Source organism: Typopeltis vanoorti, chromosome 20, assembly GCF_054136105.1.
Source record: "Typopeltis vanoorti isolate ZY-2024b chromosome 20, IOZ_Tvanoo_1.0, whole genome shotgun sequence".
Classification (NCBI taxonomy): domain Eukaryota; kingdom Metazoa; phylum Arthropoda; class Arachnida; order Uropygi; family Thelyphonidae; genus Typopeltis; species Typopeltis vanoorti.
In genome coordinates this window covers 21,629,572-21,653,292 of record NC_143568.1, presented here as the reverse complement: position 1 = coordinate 21,653,292, position 23,721 = coordinate 21,629,572, and the positions used below count along the sequence as shown (strand labels likewise).

Here is a 23,721-nt window from a genome sequence, read left to right as displayed (position 1 = left end):
TTAATAAGTAAGAATGAACAGTAATGAAAGTAGTACAAAATAATACTTATCCCAGATGAAAAATTGACTAAAATGCTTTCCATGAGGTTCATTATTCTTAACTATGTTATTTATATATGTAAACATAAATAAGTTATAAATTATCATTGACCTGCTTGCTTTTTAAAAGTTCACATTGAAATATAAGAAAATCATACGAACTTGCATACAGTATGCATATATTATAATTATTATGATGATGATGATTCAGGCCTCCATGGAGTCAAAAGACTCTTGTGGGAAGTTTTTCCTAGAAAACACAAAGTCTATCATAACACTCCTTGAACTCACTGACCATTCATGCTCTCACCACTCTATCAGGCAATGCATTCCATGGTTCAACCACCCTCTATGCAAGGAACCACTCCTCCTCGTTCTCATATCATTTGTTACCCAGTAAACTCTTCCTTGGGTCAACTGTATTAACCAATACATTTTGGTGACTCATTGCTACAGTTACTCTCTTCATTCCCAGCAAATATTCTTCTAACATACCTTGTGTACTTCAATTCCCAGAATCTCCACACATCACATTCCTCATTCTGTCTTCCAAACTTTCAGTTCTGTTATTATTATCATCTTCATTATAAGACCTTCATGGGAGTCAAAACTCATTGAAGGAGGTCCCTCAGTCACACACACACACACACAGCTCATAAAATCATGCCATCTCTGTACTCATTGCATTCCAATCACTGGACATTTGATTAAATCAAATCAAGAATCAACTTTGTGATCCTTCAAAATCACAAATCACTGCAGAAAGATAAGATTGTAGCAGAGAAGAATCATAGTCTCTTTCTTGTGTACTAAAACAAGAAGGAAGTAGAAAGAAAGAACCACAAAAAAAGTCTCTTTTTTGCTCAGCACATGACCAAAGAAAGGGAAAACTTATACTCTGAATTGTAATTTTTTTTTTTTCACATATGGAATGCAAAATGATACACTACACTACATGGTTTTCAATGGGTAAACCTACACATCGCTGAAGAGAAGACTGTAATTTGTTTTTAAACTATAATTAGCATTACTTCTACATTATTGAGTTAAAAAAAATCAGATTTTTATCTGGTACATATACATTTTTATATGGGCTACTTCTTATAGAAGTAGGAGAGAAACTCTTGAGCTTCAAGAACTAAAAACATTGAATGTTCATTTACTTCATAACTAAGTGGAAGACCAGGTTTAAAACCTATGGTGAGACACACGTATACATGGGGGGGGGGGGAACAATTATGTACATTCGATATCTCCTCATGGCTTGCTTTTCACAAAATATCTAATACTTCATAGTCCATGCTTACATGCTCATAGTTCCCAGAATAATTTTGATACGTCCTTTCTGAGCTAAATAATCAGCATTTTTATAACTGAAAACTTTTTTTCTCTTGCCTCTCTCTCACCCTTCCTCTTTTATTATTAACAGCTGCTGCTGATCTTCACTTTCACTTGTCAAATCTGAAAAAACAATGTGCCAGTAGAAGCCTATGTTCATCATTTAAACTCTTTTTTCTCCCCTTGGTTTTGATGCCTGCATAACCAGTCATAAAATTCTTCTTTGTTTCCATACAGACTAGGATTACTATGTCCAAAAAGTATTATTTTTTGCTGAATGAAAGCAATCTTGTATATATGTTTCAGTGTAGAAATTTGGCAATTCCCAACCTCTATTATCAAAATAAAGAGCACAGGTGTTATGATGAGATGGTGCAATGCTTTATGTATAAGGTGCAGATGCATCATAAAAGAAATTGGCTTGTGAACCTGTAATGTCCATATGCTGATCATGCATTTTTTGATGTTTTTTTTTTCTTGTGGAGCTCATCCAAACTAGTAATACCATAATGATTATAATGATTTATAATGATATTGGAAATACTGTTATTCTATTACACAGATCCCACCCCATATGTATATATGTATGTATGTGTATATATATATATATATATATATATATATATATATATATATGTATGTATGTATGTATGTATGTATGTATGTATATATATATATATATATATATATATATATATATATATATGCATGGAGGTTCATCTACTCGGTTGTTAAACATACTTTTAAAAAGAATTGAATGACAAAAACCGAGAAAAAAGGAAAAAGGTTTAATAGTATCACACGACCAGTTTTGGCTTTTTACAGCCTTCTTCAGGTGTTTTTATAAAAGAAAAACCTTAAACATTGAAGATAAAAAACTGTGAATAGCACAGGAAAGTCACTATACATATTTAACTTGAAAACGTTGTAGTTAACGTATTCAAAGTAGTTCCTTCGTTGGTCACATTGTTCGCTGCCAACTACGAGTATACTCGTAGTTCGTATATGAGCTACACAAGCCATCTACAAGTATACTCGTATGATGCCTACCGCCGGCAACAAGATTACCGTACTGACCTTGAAGAAGTGAACATGCTTGGCTTGTGGAGCTAGCAGCAAAACTGTGTATACTCGTAGATGATATGCGTTCTGCACAAGCCAACTACGAGTATACTTGTATGACGCTTACCGCACTGACCTTGGAGAAGTGAAATTGCTTGGCGTACGGGAACAGACTATGCCGAAGTAGCATGGCAGTGAACGTGTTAAATTATTATTTAAATGTACATGATTGAGGATGATTTCTCTAGATTCTACAATTTTTCTCTCCAATTTGTTATGGTAATGGAAAATTATTACTTTATTTACTTCGCTTCCAAAGATCCGCTCCCTAGTGAGTTATCCAAAGCCTAGCCATCACAATCTAAAATATCCCGGTGTGTATAAGATATGGTGTGACTGCGACATCCCTTTTTTGGCCAGACAGCTAAGTCTATTGAATTGCGTATGGAGGAGCACAGGAGGGACATTGCTTACAAGAGAACACGTATTGGTGCTTTATCCAGCCATGTCCTTTTTTCAGCCGATTCTGATGATGAAACCCATGGTCATACAATCCTTTGGGATAGATCTAACAACATTTTCCTTTGCCATGACGAATTGGAGAGAAAAATTGTAGAATCTAGAGAAATCATCCACAATCCTGTACATTTAAATAATAATTTAAGCTATAACCTCCCAGACTGTCATTCTGCTGTGATCAAATACTGGCGCTCACGAGATGCCATACGCACGCACTCACCCAACAATGTGACCAACGAAGGAACTACTTTGAATACGTTAACTACAACGTTTTCAAGTTAAATATGTATAGTGACTTTCCTGTGCTATTCACAGTTTTTTATCTTCAATGTTTAAGGTTTTTCTTTTATAAAAACACCTGAAGAAGGCTGTAAAAAGCCAAAACTGGTCGTGTGATACTATTAAACCTTTTTCCTTTTTTCTCGGTTTTTGTCATTCAATTCTTTTTAAAAGTATATATTTATACATGTAAACATAAATAAGTTATAAATTATCATTGACCTGCTTGCTTGCTTTCTAAAAGTTCATATTGAAATATAAGAAAATCTTATTAACTTGCATACAGTATGCATATATTCAAAATACTGTTATTCTATTACACAGATTCCCCCCCCCCCATATGTATGTGTACATATATATATATGTGTGTGTGTGTGTGTGTGGAAAGAAAACATTTATGTAAATCATTGAGTCCTTCGCTGCAACTTCTCTTTCATTAGACAAGTTCCAAAGATAATTACTAGTCACATATCTAGTTTTGTTTTATTTTGTTATTAATATTATTACATGACACCTCCATGGAATCCCAGGAATTTCAGTTCCATATTTTAAAGTACGGATTTAGACAATGCAGAATTTCTAAAATTAATAACAGTATTTTATCAAAATCGCTAATTCATATAAAGCAGTACAACCAATAATAAAGGACATCGGAAGTCTTTTCTTTATGAATTCACAAAAATGAATGCTTATGAATGTTATACAGTTACTTCTATTTACTGATAAATGATACAAGCTCAACAGGCAAGATAGCACGTGCAAGCGTACCTTCTATTTACAGATTGTACCTCCTATTTACAGATCCCTGCACTTAAACAGGGAAACCTGTTTAAGTGCAGGGTTACCTCTCCAAAAACTTGCGTGATCACTCAGATCACCCAACAATGAGTGACCTGAGTGATCATTTAATTCAGCAGTGGTTCTGCTCAGTGACAGGCTCCCCTACCATCATGCAGAACAGCTCAAATTCCAGGAAAAGAAGCATCAGCCAAGGAATCCCTAATTCAGGCCACCCAACGGATCCAAATCCCTGGATGCTCAAAAGCTCCCTAAGGCAAAAACCTTAAGGGAGCAAAAACTCTGCTCCCCCAGAATCAAACCACCAACCGGATTTAATGAGGTATCATTAGTGGGAGTCAGACCCAGAGGTGATACTAAGGTTGAAGTAATGCAGAAGTCATATTTTCATATATGAGTTGCTAAAAGGTGTCACACCTTATTATTAAATTACTCTGGATTAGAGAAATTGCTTGAAGTTTTTTTTTCACTTGGTTATACTATTAATTAAAGATACTAAGAAATTATCTACTTGGTTTGTACCTGAAGTATTTTCAGGACTGGGGCAACTCATATAAGGAAGCTGAGACTTCACATCACTTGCCATAGTATCCCATAATGCTTTGCATTATGGGATACTATGGCGAGTGACATGTATAATGTTATTCATTATGGGAAGGGTTGCTACCCATAGGGGCATTAAGTGGGAGCTCTCACTGACAAGACCTCAATAAAGGTCGAAACCTTTATTGAGGTTTCGACCTTTATTAAAAGATAGTGACCCTTCCCATAATCTATAGCATTATACATGTCCTCAAGGAGATGTGCTTTGCATTATAGGACACTAAGGCAAGTGATATGAAGTCTTAGCTTCCTTATACGAGTTGTCCCACTCTTGAAAATACTTCAGGTACAAACTTTGTTTGCTTACACTTGGATAAGGGATTAAACCAAGTATATAATTTCTTGGCATCTTTAATTTATAGTATACCCAAGTGAAAAAACTTCTGACAAGCTGGTATATGTTTAGCGACAATCACCCATCTTCCTCACAAAAACATGTCTAAACTACATGCAAAATCGCTATCATTACAGCTGGAAAAATTTCCCTCATCAACATCATTAGAGTAAGAGCTGCTTGAAATTTTTTTCTGCATTTCCTGAACTTTTCTTTTTTTAACCATACTTTGCTTTCTTTTGGGGAATATACTGTTTACATTTCCATCTGCTTTTGAATGGCATAAGGTGCAGCACAGCACTTATACATGAATTTTGTTTGTATAGGGTAAAAAAAGAAAAGTTCTGGAGATGCAGAAAATCTGGAGCTGCCTTTCAAGCAGCTCTTGCTCTGCTGATGTTGATAATGGAAATTTTTCTAGCTGTGAAGATAGCGATTTCGCATGTAGTTTAGACATGTCTTCATGCACAAGATGGGTGATCATCACAAAGCGAGAAAGTATTTCAAAACTGATGCTACTGTTGTTATGACTTGCCATCTCAGAAATGAATTGTGTCTCAGAGTAATAGGCTATAAGCTAATGAAAATTACTGAGAAAATGAAGAAAGAACACATCCAGTAGACACAGTAAAAAGTCTCTAACAATAGCTGAATACACAAAGATTGTTTTTTTTTATACCTCTGGTTGATTTATAGATATTCGAAACAATTTATTCTGATATTGCTTTTTGTAGGATGAAATTTTCTTTTAAACATTAATTTCCCAAATATCACATAATTTAATGATTTATAATCACAATTTAATTTTGGTATCAGAATATTAAAACTTATCTGGTACAATTACTTTGGAAAAATACCAAATTCAAACAAAAAGAATGTGGACATATTTACCTAGCAGTCTTTATATATGTTTGTTTGTGAGTGTGTGTGATAATTTGGATGGGGGGTTAGCCATCAAAGATTAAATACAATTTTAATTATATTATGAAAATTTTGGAAATAAAATTTCATTTTGATGCATTCACTTACACATATTTTGAATGATAAACTGTAGGGAAATCACTACTTCAAAACTGAAGCATAATATCAAATTTAGCAGAAAATATGTACGTAACAGTTGACTTCATAACCACCATTTATTTCGATTTCTGGTGAGTGATTGGGTGAAACCAAGAAAGCTGAAGTGCAAAGAACTACAGATTATGTTATAAAGATTATACATTACGTGACATGACTCAAGATTTATGTAGGATTCTATAGAAAGCAAAATCGTAAAAGTGCAAACCTTCACACAGTCTATGAACTAACATTCAAACTAAGATTATGGATAAAAAATAAAGAAAACTTAATTTGGAACAGATGGAGGCTGTATTTATTTTAAGATTCGGATTTTCATGAATTTATAAAATAATTGTTTGACAAAAATAATTACCTTGAATCAAGTTCTGAAAGAATAAAGTGTATTAGTGACTAAGATAATTAGCAAAAAAATTGATAGTGACATCGATCTTCCAAAGTGATACAATATTAAGTGAAGAAAGTATGAAAGGATCTCTTATTTTGCATTGGCATTAAAAAACTATAATTATATGATAAAACAAGTAGCAAAAATAAATATAACTTGTAGGTATTTAGTCTAATATAACTTTGATTCCAGATACTGAGCAAACGGCAAGCAACTGTTTCTTGCCATAGGTAACTGAACCAAGCCATGTACGAGAGAGGTAATCTGGTTAAGAGTTCTCCTCAGCGTGAAGGATTATTGCATCTTCTAATGGACAAGGTCAAACTGCACATCAATTTTCTTTCAACAGGTGGTCTAAATCTTATCCAGGATTTACTGGACATGTATATATGTCCTGGCTGGTTGGAAGGTTAATCGTGTAGTGCTAAAATTTTTTTTTTCAGTGAATTGCATTTAACATTGAATTTTTTATGAATCTTCCACCAAGCATGATACTTTTTATGGAGAACCCATCCATGAGAGTTGGTCAACCACTAGTACACTAGTATTGTGAATAGACAATAAGGAACTAATTCACATCAAATGTGAACAAATATTCACATTTGATGTGAAAAGCTGTGGGCTGTATTCCTTTGGAAACACATGCAGTCAAAGACACTTCCAGAGGGCAGCAGTGGAAGGGATAAACGAAGAATAGGAATTTGCTCAGTGGATATTGGGGAATTGTTGATGCCAATTCAGATGAGGTGGCCATAGAAGATGCAGGCCACAGAGACCGAACGTCTGTGCAAAAATGAGTGGAGTATATTAGTGAGAGAGGAGTTGTCATTCAAGTTACCTACTCTTTTCTGTGTAGAATCCAGTATTTTCAGGGAGCTCTTAGGGACATCACACCAGATATGAAAGTAGTATTCAATGGTTGGGTGGATTTGTGATTTGTATAGGGTTAAGAGCTGTTTGTGGTTAAAGTACTGCCTCAAGCAAAAGAGAAAGCCTAATTTTTTGGATGCAAAGGAGCAATATTTGTGATAAGTTTGTGCAAAGAGAGAGAGAGATTAGCGGTTAGAGTTATTCCAAACAGGTGAATCTCCTCTTCTATAAGGATTTGAGTATAATCAAGGGTAAGATTGGAATAAAAGGATTCTTCTTTTTTTTTGTGGGAAATAATGCAGAGCTGTGCTTTTGCTAGCAGTGAAGTTGATAATGTTATCTAAACCCCAATGATGAATGCTTTGAAGATCGGAATTTAAGGTAATAGAGGTTACGGTTCTGGAGGTTGTGGTGATTTGTTCTTTGCAGGATTTATCAAATGAAAAGGAGTGCAACAGTTCTCATCAGCAAAACTGTGTACCAGATTGGCAATCAGCTGGAGTAGATCGTTTTTGTATAAGAGGATGAGAGTGGGCGAGAGAACAGGACCTTGTGTGACCCTACCATTATTCTAAGCGTATGGCCAAAAAGTTTGGGTTACTTAATTTCAGAAGTCAGATGGGAGACCAAATAGACCTTTGTACTAAACTCAGTCCTTGGAGATATCAAGAGCAACAACTTTAGATTCTCCAAACCTTTCCAGGGTGTTTGTTCAGAGATGGGTGAGGAAGATTAGTTGATACCCTGTTGATCGACAGTGAAGGAATCTGCACTGTTAGTCACTATTAGATGGGAGTCTTCAAGGTAGTGTAGGAGTTGGCTGTTGATGCTTCTTTCCAAAAAAAAAAAAAAAAAAAATCAGCTAACACATTTTTATTCCCATATAGGGAGTAAGCGAGGCCTTTTTTAGCCCTATCTAACTTTTGGAGACTGAGTGGGCAGTTTAATCTCCACTGGTAGCCAATCAGAGATAGCCGGACCAAGGCTATCACTAATTAATCGGCACTCAGTGAAGAAGGTGGCTAGTAAGTGCCGCCATCTCGTGGTCCCTAACCCTAACACAATATATTTAATGTCTGAGAATAGTGTGGGTTCGACAGCCAATTTTCTTGAGTTTACAGGACGAAAAACCCGAGTTTCAGGAAGGAAAAACCCACTAGCCCATGCCAGAGATCGACTAACTTTGGAACCGGTCAAGAAAAGGCTTAGAAAAAGTTCCTCTAGTTGGCAACTAGATTCGAAAGCCTTTTGTTGTGCGTTCAAGCGCTGTAGAGTGCAAACGCCACTGTGCCTGTGCTTCTTTCCATTATTTTAGAAAGAACTGAGGTGAGAGAAATTGGATGGCAGGTTGAAGGTAAAGAGCTAATTTCCAGACTGCAAGATAGATAACAGGGGAATAAGAAAATGTAAACACGCAGCATAAAATAGGAGTCTACTCTGGAGCAAAGGCCTTTATAAAAATTAGAGGGATGACATCAGGGCCAGGAGACTTTTTTGGTATGTGCCAAATTTGGTTATATTTGCACTGAATAAAGATTAATTATAATTATATTAATAACTGTAACAGCATCATAAAATATTAATTAATATTTTTTTAATTTTAAAAATTATCATCAATTGCCTGATATGTATCCTCAAGGAGTGTTCAGGTTATAATGACAACACTATATGATTAACTTTACATTATTATTAATCTCCTGTCAATAATTTTCCTCCAAATTAGTCTATTACTTGTCAGCACTGAAATATTGATATCTAACATTTTATTCTTCTAAGGTACTTCTGACAGAATCAATCCACCTAGTCCTTGGTTGTCCTCTGGGTCATTTTCCTGTCATCATGACATCAAACACCTGTTTTGCTAATCTTTCATCTCTTCCATCTATTGAAGTGATCATACCAAATTACATTAGCCCTGTTCACACATTCTTGAATTCAAACAATGTCAAGTTTGTTTCTAATGTCTTCATTTTTAACTTTAGATTTGTTTTAGATCTTCCTTATGTATTTTTCTTTTCAGTGTGATATTCAATTTTACTCTACTCAAAATTAAATGGTGATCACTTCCTATTTCAAATCCTCTGTTGTGTCCTAAACTTGCATAAAGATATTGTTATCCACAATAACATAGCCAACAAGACTTTTCTTATTCCTTGTATATTCTGCCACATATATTTGTGCATATCTTTATACTGGAACATGGTGTTATCAATAATTAGTCCACGTTCTGAACATAAATCAAGCTGGTACTTACATTTTTATCATCATCATCATTGCCTGTTTCTCCAAATTTTACCAACACATTTCTGTATATTTGGTATTCATTTCCCACTCTGAAGTTTAGATCACCAGATCTAACAAGGACCAACATTTCTTATTTCTTTATATTAGCTGCCCTCTCTAATGACAAAAAATGTTTCCACTTCTTCCTTAGTAGAGCTTCCTGCCAAGGACACAAATAAGTCTCATTTTTCAGTTTCTCATTTTGATGTTTGCCTATATCACTCTACTTGATATTACCTTCCATTCAAGAAAATTATCTTCATGTTCAGTTTTGAAGACTATATCTACTCCTTCCTTTCCCTGACCATCATTTCCTGAATATAATCTTGAAATTGTTATTTAGACAAGTCTCACCTGTTTTTGTCTTCTTTATTTCAGTAAAAATTAATTATGTAAATGCAGTACCTCTCTAATTCTTTTGCTAGTTACAATTCTCTTCAGGTCTATGGTCTATGGCTGCTATTTTGAATTCTGCTGATGCTGAGTTTGTTCCAGACTATTTGCTGTTCACACATGGTACCCTGACAAAAACAGGAGGATATTGTTTAACCAAGTGACTTGATTTTTCATCATGTTCTACCATCATTCTTGTTTGATTTAATCCAATAAAGAATATAATTTGGTCAGCTAAATACCACATTGCAATTCCTTTGTTTGTATTACTGTCATTTGAACATGATGCAGGTTTTCTGCTTTTTCTCCTTCAAAATCAGTTTTGTTTGTGCTGATATTTGTTTTTGACTATTTTGAGCCTTTCAAGGTGACAGCAGGAGAGGAAATGAACAAAAAAAGAAGGAAAATTGTCCCTTAAAAAATTTTTCTTTCTTTTTTTAGCTGACCAAATTATATTCTTTATTGGATAATAATAATTTTTGTTCATTTCTTCTCCTGCTGTCACCTGAAATTCCCAGTTTTTTGTTTCACTGCAAATCTATGCATCACATGTCAATAAAGCATTTGCTTTTTTCTTTTCTCATCCATCCTTGATATCCATATATTGTGTGTCTGGGGGGGGAGGATTACCATAAGAAATAATAATAAAAAAATTAATTAAATAATAATATAACTCACTTGATAAAGTACTCCTGAAATTGGCAATCCAACTATATATGCAAATGAAGAAGTACCTTCTATAGTTGCCTGAAAAAATATGAAAAATTATGGTTATTAGTTTGTTATGTACAAATGATTGACACTAAACAGGATGTAACATGAATTAGTATACCAGGCTAAAATATTTCTTTCAATTGTTTTATATCTTATTATTGCCATTATTATCCTCAATCCTCTATGAGTCACAAGCCAAATACCAGCGTATCTACTGATGTTCACACCCAGCTTACACTGCACCATGATGGCTAGAAATGCATTCTAGCCATCTATTGTTTTCCTTATTAAAATAAAATAAAAATCTGTTTCTTAACTTCCTAATATACAGTTCATCACTTTTATACACCCTTTATAGACAAGTTCTCCTTCCCCCCTCTCATCTGCTATGAATGAAATGAGTTAATCATCATCATCATTTCCTGAACTTCAGTGGTGTATATTCCAGGAAATCTTGATATATATATGCAAAAAAATGAAAACATGTTTACATTTCATGTAAACATCTTTAAAAAGTACTGAATACTAAAAATTTCTAAATCTACCACATCTGTATGTCGTATGTCACTGTTAATAAAGGTGCTGGTAAGCCATGCCATTGCCTACTCTCCTGCCCAAAAAAGCACTGGATTGACTTAAATACTGAGATTTAATGGATACATTATAACAATAAATAACTACAGAGGTCACTTACATAATTATTTATTTCGGTAGAATTTTTGACTATATTTCATAGCCATTTTTCAATACAGTACAATAAGAAGATATAATTATAAAAATGAAAACAATTAAATTGAAAGCATGTGGTATTATATGTGCTATCAACTGCAAGAAGATAACTCCGCTTACATTAATAGATATCAATGAATAAATTAAAATAAAAAATAAAATATTTTAATATAGATATTATTTCTGGGAAAATTCCCATGTTACTCCTCTTGAAACTGTTACTTTTACGGTTATTATAGCCTGTTTTTGTTTAGGAGCATCCCTTATTTTAAATACATTGGCTTTTTTTTATTATTATTATTATTATTATTATTATTATTATTCAGGCCTCCAAGGAGTCAAAAGACTCATCGAGGGAGGTCCTTTCTAAGACATAAAGTCTGTCAAGACTCATCGAGGGGAAGTCCCCCCCTGAGAAACACAAAGTTTATCATACCACTCCTTAAACCCACTGACCGTTCTCGCTCCCACCACTCCATCAGGCAATGCATTCCACGGCTCAACCACCCTCCACACAAAGAAACCACTCCTTACCCTCTTGCTCACAGTTTCCTTTCGTAACTTCCAGGGATGGCCTCTTGTCATCACTCCTTCCCGCTGATCAACCAAGCGAAAGAACTCCCCAGTGTCAACCCTGTAACCACCTCTCAACAGTTTAAAAGTCTCAATCATATCACCTCTCCTTCTTCTATCCACCAAACTCTGCAGTCCACATTCTCTCAGCCGATCCTCATAACTATCCTTGTACAGTCCTGAAACCATCTTTGTCATCCGTCTTTGTATCCTTTCCACAGTTAATTTATCCCCTTCAAATCCTGGGGACCAAATCTGAGAACAATAGTCCAAGTGTGGTCTGATCAGAGACTTATACAACGGAATGATAACCCTCTTATCTCTGCAGGTCAGTGTCCTTCTCATAATAGCAGCAATCCTCTGTGTTACCTTCACCACCTTTGCAATATGTCCCCTAAACTTCAGGTTTCTATCAATCATCAAACCCAGATCTCTTGTCTCCCCTACTTTCTCCAGTATAACTCCTCCCATAGAGTATGCAGCATCCCATCGATGTTTCCCAAACCTCAAGACCTTACATTTTGCTGCATTAAACTGACACCCCCATTCATTTGCCCATCTATCTAGCTTATTTAAATCCTCTTGCAGGGCTACCACATCTGCACTATTACTAATAATCCTTCCAAGCTTCGCATCATCCGCAAACAACTGAATATCCCCCTGCAATCCACTGGCTATGTCATTGATATAAAGGTTAAACAATATAGGTCCTAGTACTGAGCCCTGTGGGACTCCACTTGTAACCCTCTGCCTCCTGGAAACTGCTCCACCATACACAACTCTCTGATACCTATCAGACAGCCAATCCTGAATCCAGTTGACCAATCTGACATCCAGACCCATGTGCTGCAACTTAAATATCAGCTTATCATGTGGCACCCTGTCAAATGCCTACGCCAAGTCTAAGAAAATTGCAGTATATGCCTTTCCCTCATCTAATGCTTTTGTAACTTTATTATAAAAGGCTAGCATATTGCTAAAACAAGAGCGTCCTTTCACAAATCCATGTTGATTCTCACAGATAACATTACCCTCATCTGCCCAATGCTGTACACGGTCCCTCACTACTTTCTCCAAGATCTTAACAACTACTGATGACACACAGACTGGCCTATAATTAGACACTTCCAGTCTGTTACCACCCTTATGCAATGGCACTATCTTACCTTCCTTCCATTCCCTGGGCACCTTTGCCAAAGCCAGACTTTCATTGAAAAGCCACGTTAAAGGTATTGTCAATTCCCTAGCACATTCTCTCAAAACTCGTGGCGAAATACCATCCAGTCCCACAGCTTTACTGACATCCAGAGTACTCAGTATCTGAAACACACTCTCCTCCTGTACCTCCAGACCTCGTACCAGTCCTATCCCTCTAGCATTAAAACTGACTCCTCTAGGATGAAATACTCCAATAAAGTGTTCATTGAACAATTCCACTATGTCCTCTGCATCAGTCACTCTATTCCCATTTTTATCCCACAATATCATTCTTCCACAGTCATTTCTCCTCCTACTGGCCACATAGCTAAAAAATTCCCTAGGATTTTCTTTGGATCTTAGGGCCAATCTCCTCTCATATTCCAGTTTCGCTTTCCTTACCACACGAGTCACTCTTCTGGCCTGTGTCTTATATTCCTCATGCATCTCTTCACCTGTCTCCTTATATCTCTTCCATAGCCTCTTTTTCGCATGCAATTCCTGTTTAATATTGTTTGTCATCCACTTTACTCCAAATTGCGCCCTCTTCTTCACTCGTGGTATACAACTTACCATTGCTGATAACAAATATTCTTTCACAATTTCCCACGCACTGGTGATATCCTGGCCTTCCAATTCCTCCCTCCATGAAACTTCCCGAAGTTGACGTCTAAGACTATTATAATCACCTGCCTTATAATTCCACATAAGTTCCCGTCTCTTTGATACTCCTGCATGTCTATTCATTTTCCAAGTCAAAACCATATGGTCACTCTCTCCAACTGGTGGGAGAGACGTCAACTCAGTTATTATCAACTCTTCTGATGCTATAACCAAATCCAAAATTTTTGAACCTCTTGTTCCCTCTGTTACATGTTGCCTAAGACATTTGTCCCTCAAGAATTCTAGAAATTCCATTCCCCTATTGTTACATGCATCTTCCTCTCTTTTTACTCAAGAAAATTTTTAGGGAATTATAAGTGTATTTTAAAGGAAATTATAGCAGAATAATTGAGGAAGAAAATTTTGTACATACCTTGTTTAGATGCTAAGATGACTTCATTCTCCATATTTCTGCTGTTAGGCTGTTAAAAAAAAAAGGGGGGGGGAGGAGAGTGTTTGATGCAAGGCAGGAAGAATAATTTTGAAAACCCGGGTTTTTTCTAAAATAATATATATACACAGTGGTGAGCTATAAGGGGTTCGCACGAGACCTTTGTTAAATTTTTCTCAAATTTGCGAGCCCCTTATTCTTCTTGTTTACTTTTTTATTTTTTCGAAAAAAAAATTTTTTGAAACATATTAAGCGACAAACTCATATGGTAACCTAAGAAAAATTAGTCTAATCAGCAGTGTATAGATTATTTGGAATTAATGTTTCAACTCCTCTATGAAGAATGCGCTCAAGTTTGAAAATAAAATAAGTGCATGCACTTATTTTATTTTCACACACCTTCACACACTTAAGTGCACCCTTCTCCCTTCTGGTAGCCAATCATATGGTAAAACCAGTAGCCAATCAAATGTTTTATAAAAGATTTCATTCTTATTATATTTTGATAGTTATAAATGTTTTTCTTATGTAAGATAAATTAACACAGTTGATTGTGTGCAAATATTTCATGTTTAGATCATGAAATATTTGTCTAAAAATGATAGCCTTTAGAAGTTGATTATCCTCTCCTACTTTTTTGATTGGAATTTGTACACAAGCTGTATTAGTAAAAGTTTTGGTGTGAAATATGTGGTTTTATTTATTTATTTATTTTTTCTCGATGATAATAATAAATTTAGTTTAATCCTAAACACGATTAAATGGATTAAATTTAATTTAATCTGTTTAATCGTGGAGATACCAGGCAGAAGCAATGGCAGGTCATCTTTACCTATAGGAGTTGCCAAACGGTGTGCCACCTTTTTATTAAATTACTCTGGATTTAGAGAAAGATGACCTGCCATTGCCTCTGCCTGGTATCTCCACGTCTGGGCCTGGCTCCCACTGAAGAGACCTCAATAAAGGTCGAAACTAGTTTGGGTAGTGGCCCTCCCCTTAATGCATAACATTATACATATCTGCAAGGAGATGTGTTTTGCATTATGGGAGTTACTAAGATAGGAGTGATATTAGCTTGCTCCACCTTTGCAACGAGTTGCTTGGTGTTGTACTACCTTACCCCAGTCCCGAAGATACTTTCAGGCGCAAACTTTGTTTGCTCACACTTGGATAAAGGATTAAACTAAATTTATTATAGTCTAACCAAGTGAAAAATAAACTTTTAACATTTTGCTCGATGATGCGAGCTCTTTGTTAAAATTTCCATAGCTCACCACTGATTATACATATATATATATATTGTTATACTCAAGGGCGCTTCTTTGGGGAAGGGGAAGGGTTTTATGGGAAACGCTCTCCCCCACCCCAGTTTTCCCATAAAACCCTTCCCCTTCCCCAAAGAAGCGCCCTTAAGTATAATAATATATACCAGGTGATTATAAAATAATGTCAAGTGTTCAGAGCCCTCTAGCAAGTAATGTATTGGACGAAACACACCAATATTCGGTAGATGCACACAGTGAAACATGGGATTCGATTTAAAGAAAAAAAAATAGTACTAAAAGTCTCCAACAGGGGAAATTTTGGCGCTGCCAAATTAATTTTATTAGGTGTGACTAATGAATGACTAACTGGCAAATGAGAGACAGCACACATCAATTTCATGACGTTTATTGTTAATTACAAACGAGGTTCAATATGACCACCATTCTGATGTTCCAGGAACTGCATACCGTGCATGACATTTTCCACAGTGGTTCGCAACATATTGGAATTGATTTGTCTCACGTGTAACATTATTTGATCTTTCAAAGTTGGAATATCGGGTACATGTCCTTGATATATAATGCTTTTAAGAAATCCCTACTGCCAAAAGTCACAAGGATTGAGATCAGGCGATCTCGGTAGCCATGGCATGGGAAATGCATGACTAATGATTCTTCTGTCAGAGAAATGTTGTCGCAAAACACGCTGTACCTGAAGTCCGATGTGGGGTGGTGCACCATCCTGCATGAAGATGGTCAAATCGAGACATCCTCTTTGCTACAGTTGTGGAACCACAAAGTTCTGTAGCATATTGGCATACCTGTTAGCATTGACGGAACAGGTCACTGGTCCATTTTGGTGATTGTCTTCATAAAAGTATGGACTAATGATAAAAGATGCCGTAAATCTGCACCATACTGTGACTTTGGGCAAATGCAGACACACGTGCAGATTAGTTGCAGCCCATATGCAACATTTGCGTGTGTCAATATCGGCGTTCAAATAAAAGTGCACTTTGTCACTCCATAAAATCTGCCACGGCCATGCATCATCCACTTCCATGTGCGTTAAGAATCTCAAAGATAAGTGAATTTGTGTGGTCGCATCCCTAGGGCGCAATCCTTGAACATGACTGATTTTATAGGGGTAAAACTTCAACATCTGACGTAGGATTTTCCACACCGTTGTGTATGTGATATCCATTTGCCAGGATATTTGCTTGTGCACTGTTGGTACCCTGCACATTCATCATCTCCTGTTCCACAACAGCAGTTGCAACTTGTTCAACTTGTTGGTGATTGATTGGTTTGCATCCCCTGCACCATTAGAGTTCCAGTAGTTTCAAATCGGCGAATCAGTTTTCGTAAGTTTGTTACGCTAATCGGTCCTTTTCGTAAATTTTTTATGCACCGAAAATCACGAAGACAAGCACTGGCATTATTGTTCCGTTGATAATAGAGTTTGACTAACAAAGCACGCTCACATAAGCTAAGAGGCATCAAAAAGCAGTTCGTCTACGAATGATAAGAAATCTCACAGACTTTCCTTTTATTGCATCATCGCTCACAAGAAATGTGATAATGCATTTTACTCAGTAAACAGCACCAAAATGTCCCCTATGGGCGACTTTTGGTAGTATTTTTTTTTTCATTACATCGAATCCCGTGTTCCACTGTGTACGTCTACCGAATATTGGTGTGTTTCATCCAATACATTACTCGCTAGAGGGCTCTAAACACTTGACGTTATTTTATAATCACCCGGTATATATATGTATATATATTATTTTAGAAAAAACCCGGGTTTTCAAAATTATTCTTACTGCCTTGCATCAACACCCCCCCCCCCCTTTTAACAGCCCGACAGCAAAAATATGGAGAATGAAGTCATCCTAGCATCTAAACAAGGTATGTACAAAATTTTCTTCCTCAATCATTCTGCTATAATTTCCTTTAACATACACTTATAATGCTCTAAAAATTTTCTTGAGTAAAAAAGCCAATGTATTTAAAATAAGGGATGCTCCTAAACCAAAACAGGCTATAATAGCCATAAAAGTAATAAAATATTTTAAATTTAAATAATTAATTAATTAAAATTTTTATGAAACACATGAATGGTGAGTATTAGTTAGGATAACTTCTCAAATTTGAGAAAGTTTAATACAATCATTTTTGTTAAGGTTAGGATTGTGAATTGCTTCACAGCCTACTTTGTACAATTATTCCAGAAGAAAATAACTTTTATGTAGGACTTTAGCATTGTTCCACTGAATTCTGTATTGTATACAAGGCATGGTTCAGTAAACCAGATTTATCATGCTCTTTAAGTGAAATATATTCTTGATGTTCTCCAAGACGAGTTTGTGAGGAACAACCAATCTGTCCATAATAACATAGGCTGCAAGAACAAGGGATTATGTAAACACCCAGGTAAGAAAGAGGCAGACTTTTTTTTTTTTTTTTTTTTTTGAGAGACAAAGAAGGTATTAAGTTTATAAACTGGACAGAAAAAGATCCTGAATCCATTCACTGTTAGGAAACTCACAATCAATTCTGGCAATCCATTCCACTCATTCACCACTCTCCACCATTGAAAAAAATCTGGTACACACACTGCTACTAACCATACTCTTACACAACTTCCATGGATGGTTCCTAGTTCTCTGACCATTATTATTATTATTATTATTATTATTAAGAGAGCCTTCCAGGGAGTCAGAGACTTATCGAAGGAGGCCACATACTACACACACCAGCTATCATACTTATTCTTGAATTCATTCACACTGCTTGCACTCACAACATCCAATGGCAATCCATTGCAATCATGCACCACCCTCTGAGAGAAAAATCTAGCCCTCACACCCTTCTTGGCGACCTTCATTCTCAGCTTCCAAGGATGCCCTCTTGTCTTTCCCACCCTCCTCCATAAATCGAAATCCTGTATGACCCTTTCAGAAATTTGTAAGCCTCAATCATATCACCCCCTCTTTCTCCTGTTTGCTAGTGTCTGCAGTCTACATATTCTCAATCTGTCTTTCCAATATATCAGAATCACAACGGAAACAGGAGACCAGACCTGCGCACAATAGTCCAAGTGAGGTCTTATCAAGGCCTTGTAAAGAGGCAAAATAACATTATCTTTACATGTGAACGTTCGTTTCAGCATTGCAATTATCATTTGAGTTGTATTTGCAATCTTTGCCACATGGCCCCTAAACTTCAATTTCCTATCTATTAATGCTACAAGATCCCTAGCCTCATCAGTTTCTTCTAGCCTAATCCCCCAATATAATACGACATTGGATATCTAATCATGCTGAAGTGAAAAGAGTTTACATTTACTAACATTGAACTGACACCCATTTTACCATGCCCACAATTGCAGCCTATTCAAATCATTCTGCAAAGACTGCATATCAGCAGCTTTCCTGATTACCCTACCTATCTTTGCATCATCAGCAAATAACTGTATGTTGCTTGTCAAATCCTCCCCAATATCATTAATATACAGATTGATTAACAGTAGACCAAGCACTGATCCTTGTGGTACACCACTTGTTACCTTAAACCTTGCAGACTCAGATCCTCCATATACCACTTTTTGATACCTGTCAGTCAGCCATCCTCTTATCCATGCTAATATTGTATAAGTCAAACCTATTTTCTTCAATTTATGCAGCAGTCTGCCATGCTGTATTCTGTCAAAAGCATTAGCAAAATCCAAAAGTATCATGGTGTATCCATTCCCCTTGTCTAACACAATGGTAACATTGTGAGCAAGTTGCTAAAACATGCCCTTCCCTTAGTAAACCCATGTTGTTCGTTGCAAAGTAGAGATTCACTGTTAATCCATTTCTGAATGCAGGCCCTAACCAATTTTTCCAAAATCTTCACTACCACTCCTGAGACACTAATTGGTCGATAGTTGGATACTTCGATCTTTGCACCACCCTTGTGCAATGGAATTACCATACATTCCTTCCATTCCTGCAGAATCTTCCCTGTTCTGACACTCATATTAAACATCCTAGTCAAACGAATAGCCAGTTCAGCTGAACACTCTTTTAGCACACGTGCTGATATTCCATCAGTCCCTATTGCTGAATTCTTATTTAGTTTGTGCAACAGCTGTAATACCTCAACCTCATATCATACACCTGCATTTCTTCATCTAGTGAAGAGGTAACAGTGAGTTCAATGTTGCTTTCAACGAAATGGGCACTCATTAACTGAACAACCTCCTCTGCATCTGTAACCCTCACGCCATCTGGATTTAGAAGAGTTATTTTTTCATATTCATTCTTTCTTTTACTTGCAGCATATCGCTAGAATTCTTGTGGGTTGTCTTTAGCATGCAAAGTCAGTGTCTTTTTATAAGCAGACTTTGCTTTCTGTACAACAGCTGTGACTTTCTGGACAACAGTTCTAGCCTGCTGCTTATAACGTTCATAACGGACATCATCTTTATGCACACAGTATTCCTTCCACATCATCCGTTTCATACAAATCTCTTGCTTAATAAGATTACACATCCATTTGACTCCTATTCTATTTATTCTTCAAACTCTTGGGACAAATTTGATATCGCATCATTTAAGTATTGTTTAAATGCTTCCCATACACTGTTGATATTCTTTCCATCCAGCAACCGATCCCATTCCACTGAACTCAGTATACTCTTCAGTTGGTCATAATTTCCTGCTTTGTAGTTCAGCATGTAACCTTTTCTGAATGGAACATTCATAAACTTAGTCACTTCCCAAGTGAGTACTGCATGATCACTGTCACCAACTGGAGGTAGAATAGTTACATCTTATTTGTCATATATTGAAAAATTTCACTTGCATGAATTTTATAAAACCCCTTTAATATCTTAAATATTTCTATCATGTCCGCTCTTTCCTACCTATCAATTAAACTTTGCAATCCACAAACATTCAACCAATCCTCATAGAGAGCATTCCACAGACCAATCACCATCTTGGTCACTCATCTCTGAATCTTTCAACCACCTCCTGGTCCTCAAGAAACCTCAGGTAAGCAAATCTGTGCGCAATAGTCAAGATGTGACCAAATCATAGCCTTATGAAGAGAGATAATAGCTTTCTTATCTTGTTAGCATGTTTTTAACATCCAAGTAATTCGTTGGGCTATTTTACAAACTTTTGTAATATATCCTCTGAACTTTAACTCTTTGTCTACCATTATCCCTAAGTCCTTAGCCTCATCAATTTCCTGCAAGCCAATACCATCGATATGATACACCATATGCTACCTTTTCAACCTAAAGTGCATAACTTACATTTTGCAACATTAAATTGACAATCATTATCCTTGCCCACAATGCCAATTTATTTAAATCATCCTACAGAATACCTACATCACATTTATCAACTACTGCTCTTCCCAGATTTTGCACTGTCAGCAAACAACTGAATATCTCCTAATAAATCTTTCCCTATGTCATTAATATACAAATTAAAGAGTAGTGGCCCTAGTACCAAAGCCTGAGGTACACCACTAGTCACCACCATTCTCCTAGACTCCACTCCACCATATACTACTCTCTGGTGTCTGTCCATCAGCTATTCCCCTATCCATGCCATTAGACTCATCTCCTGTTGTGGATTATATAATGTTCATATAATGCTGATATAATGTTAATGACTAGAAACTTTTTGTGGAGTGAAATTTTCCCCTTTTTCCTTTTTTAGTTTGTGATCCACTAATCTTCGAGAACTAGAAGTATTGTTTTCTGCCAATACTTACTCAATGTTATTCCTGGAAATCGAACTCACTTAAATGTCACCGAGTTTTCTTGGAAGAATAGAAGAGGCAGCATTTTGTTGTATACCACCTTGTTGATTCATTAATGCACTGATTTATTTATTAATCTGTTAACATCGAATGAAATTTGAAGGCCAGATTAAACCAGGAATTATGTGATACAAATGGAAATCCACTTTCATTTCCTTACACTCACCTCATCATCTCATTCATACATATCTCACTGATGAGCTGCCTATCTATTGATAGCGGTCTTCTGCTTTGTGCTGTTAGTAAAACCTTAAACCAGTTCAATTATACAGACTGGCTTATAATCCAAAGTCCCAATATTATCAACCCCATCTCCCCCACTTTGTGAAGTGGAATAATTTTCTCGTTAAACCCTTCGGGACTTGTCCTATTGCAAGATTTGTGATCTGTGATTGAGTAGTGATCAGTCATTGAGTTCTACAGTCTTATTAAGATCACATTTACTTAATTTCTTACAACCCACCTGCTCATTAACTACCAGTTTCTTGTCTGGCATTCCATCCTTATTTGAGCTCTGCATAATATCACATTTATGCAGAGCTCAAATTTTATAATAATGAAATACTTTAATGACAGGTTCATTAAATACTTCAATTTATCTTCTAATGCAACACTTCCCAAACTGTGGGCCGTGGCCCCCTTGGGGCCCATAGGTTTTGTTCAAGGGGGGGGGGGGGCGTGAAATAATGAAAACAAATTTAAAATGTTTTAAGACTAAGTAGATTTTTTTTATTTTAAAAGAAACATATTTAACTTTTATTATTTATTATTTCTTTTTTTGTTATTTTTTATATTTTAATGGAAAAATTCACACATTGGTGTTAGTTCACAAACTTTCGGCACTTAATGAATATCAGTAAATATTGCTTATTCATATGTTTCGTTTCAAAGCAGTGGTTAATTGTATTTACTTCGAATGCTATTCAGGGAAGTTCCAAATCTTCCTGTCCTTTTCATCACACATTCATAATTGGACTGTTGATGTTGACTTTATATACATATCAAAACTCGTTTTATATTATCACTGTCATTCGAGCTAGTTTTCTGTTACCAATAAAAGTTTTGCATATACTTCACACATGAAAAAAAGCTTAAACAAGTTCATGTGGGGAGATAGTAACTCGCTTGCAGTGGTAAACAACATGCCCTCCCTAACAGCCACTATACTGCAGAGGCAATAAAAACAAGTACTTTTATTATGCCAGTGAATAAGGTATAAAGAGTCTGTGTAATATATTTCTCAACAAATAGTGCAATTAGAGACAACTGGGAAAAAAACACACTAATTAATGAATCACATGTCCCCTCATACAGAAACTATGCTGTATAGACTGAAACAAAACCATATGTTGCATGGGCAAACATATCTAACTAAAAACTATTGTTATTAATTAGATGTGTGTGTGAGTTCGATTTCCCAAGGTAGCAATAAAATTCAACCGAACGTGTTAAAATTCGTAAAAGTGTTAAAACTAAGCAATATATATATATATATATATATAATGAATGTTATGGCAGTTTCACATATGGAATTTGGTTGAAGAGAGTTAGCATTTCAACTCAATTGTCACCTCTGCTTTTATCTTTCAGTTGCACGATCTTTTGTTAATACCGCACCAATCATATGCACGTTTTAATAACCTGCCTCCTTTGCTGTCTGTTTCGCATTAGGCTTAATTACTGTAAAGGGAGAAAAGTCACAAAAGAGAAAAATGTTCCTGGTCTGGGGATTCCCTTATTCAGGTAATATTCACTAATTTCATGTTATCAGTTTGTGGTGTGCCAGTATCGGTAAGTCGTGATATTATTTGATCTATTCTACATTAAAAAATTTAACCCTGAGATGGATAAGTGGCTGATAAAAAATAAAAAAAAATCCCGTGAACAATCAGAAGAAGCAGAAGCAGACTCAAAAAAGGAAAGCATTTCATATTTTACGAGAGCAGCCTGCATCGTCTTCAGAACCAAACGGTAAGAGGCAAAAAATGTAATATATGCATTTGATTTTTGCAATATTCACTGTGTATGTTTTGTATTGAATATAAATACAATAAATATTATAATAATATATCTCTCTATTACACTTTTTTTTCGAGGGGGACTGTGAAATATTTTAATTTTTGCAAAGGGGGCCCTGACATCCAGAAGTTTGGGAAGTACTGTTCTAATGGATGAAAGGTAGGGTGTATTTCGGAAGTGACCATGGGATGATTACCTGGGTGGTTGTCAGAAGTGTGAGGACCTCTGTGAGAAAAGGGTATATGTGGAGCTACAAGGGGGGGGGGGAGTGATTATGAAGAGCTCAGGAGACAGCTTGCGGGTGTAGCATGGAATGAGGAGTTAGCTGAAAAAGAGATCAATGCAGCTTGGGGGATTTTCAAAA

The 23,721-nt window shown here is 36.0% G+C and overlaps 1 protein-coding gene across 3 annotated transcripts in view; it reads right to left on the bottom strand.

Moving 5' to 3' along the window:
• The window catches only part of LOC150095276 (MFS-type transporter SLC18B1-like), a 545,110-nt gene that overhangs the window by 288,655 nt on the left and 232,734 nt on the right, over positions 1–23,721 (bottom strand). For all 3 annotated transcript variants that reach the window (XM_090410476.1, XM_090410480.1, XM_090410477.1), the window contains exon 6: positions 10,662–10,730. In XM_090410476.1, coding sequence (XP_090266602.1) covers positions 10,662–10,730 — 69 coding nt within the window. The remainder of the gene's footprint in view (positions 1–10,661; positions 10,731–23,721) is intronic.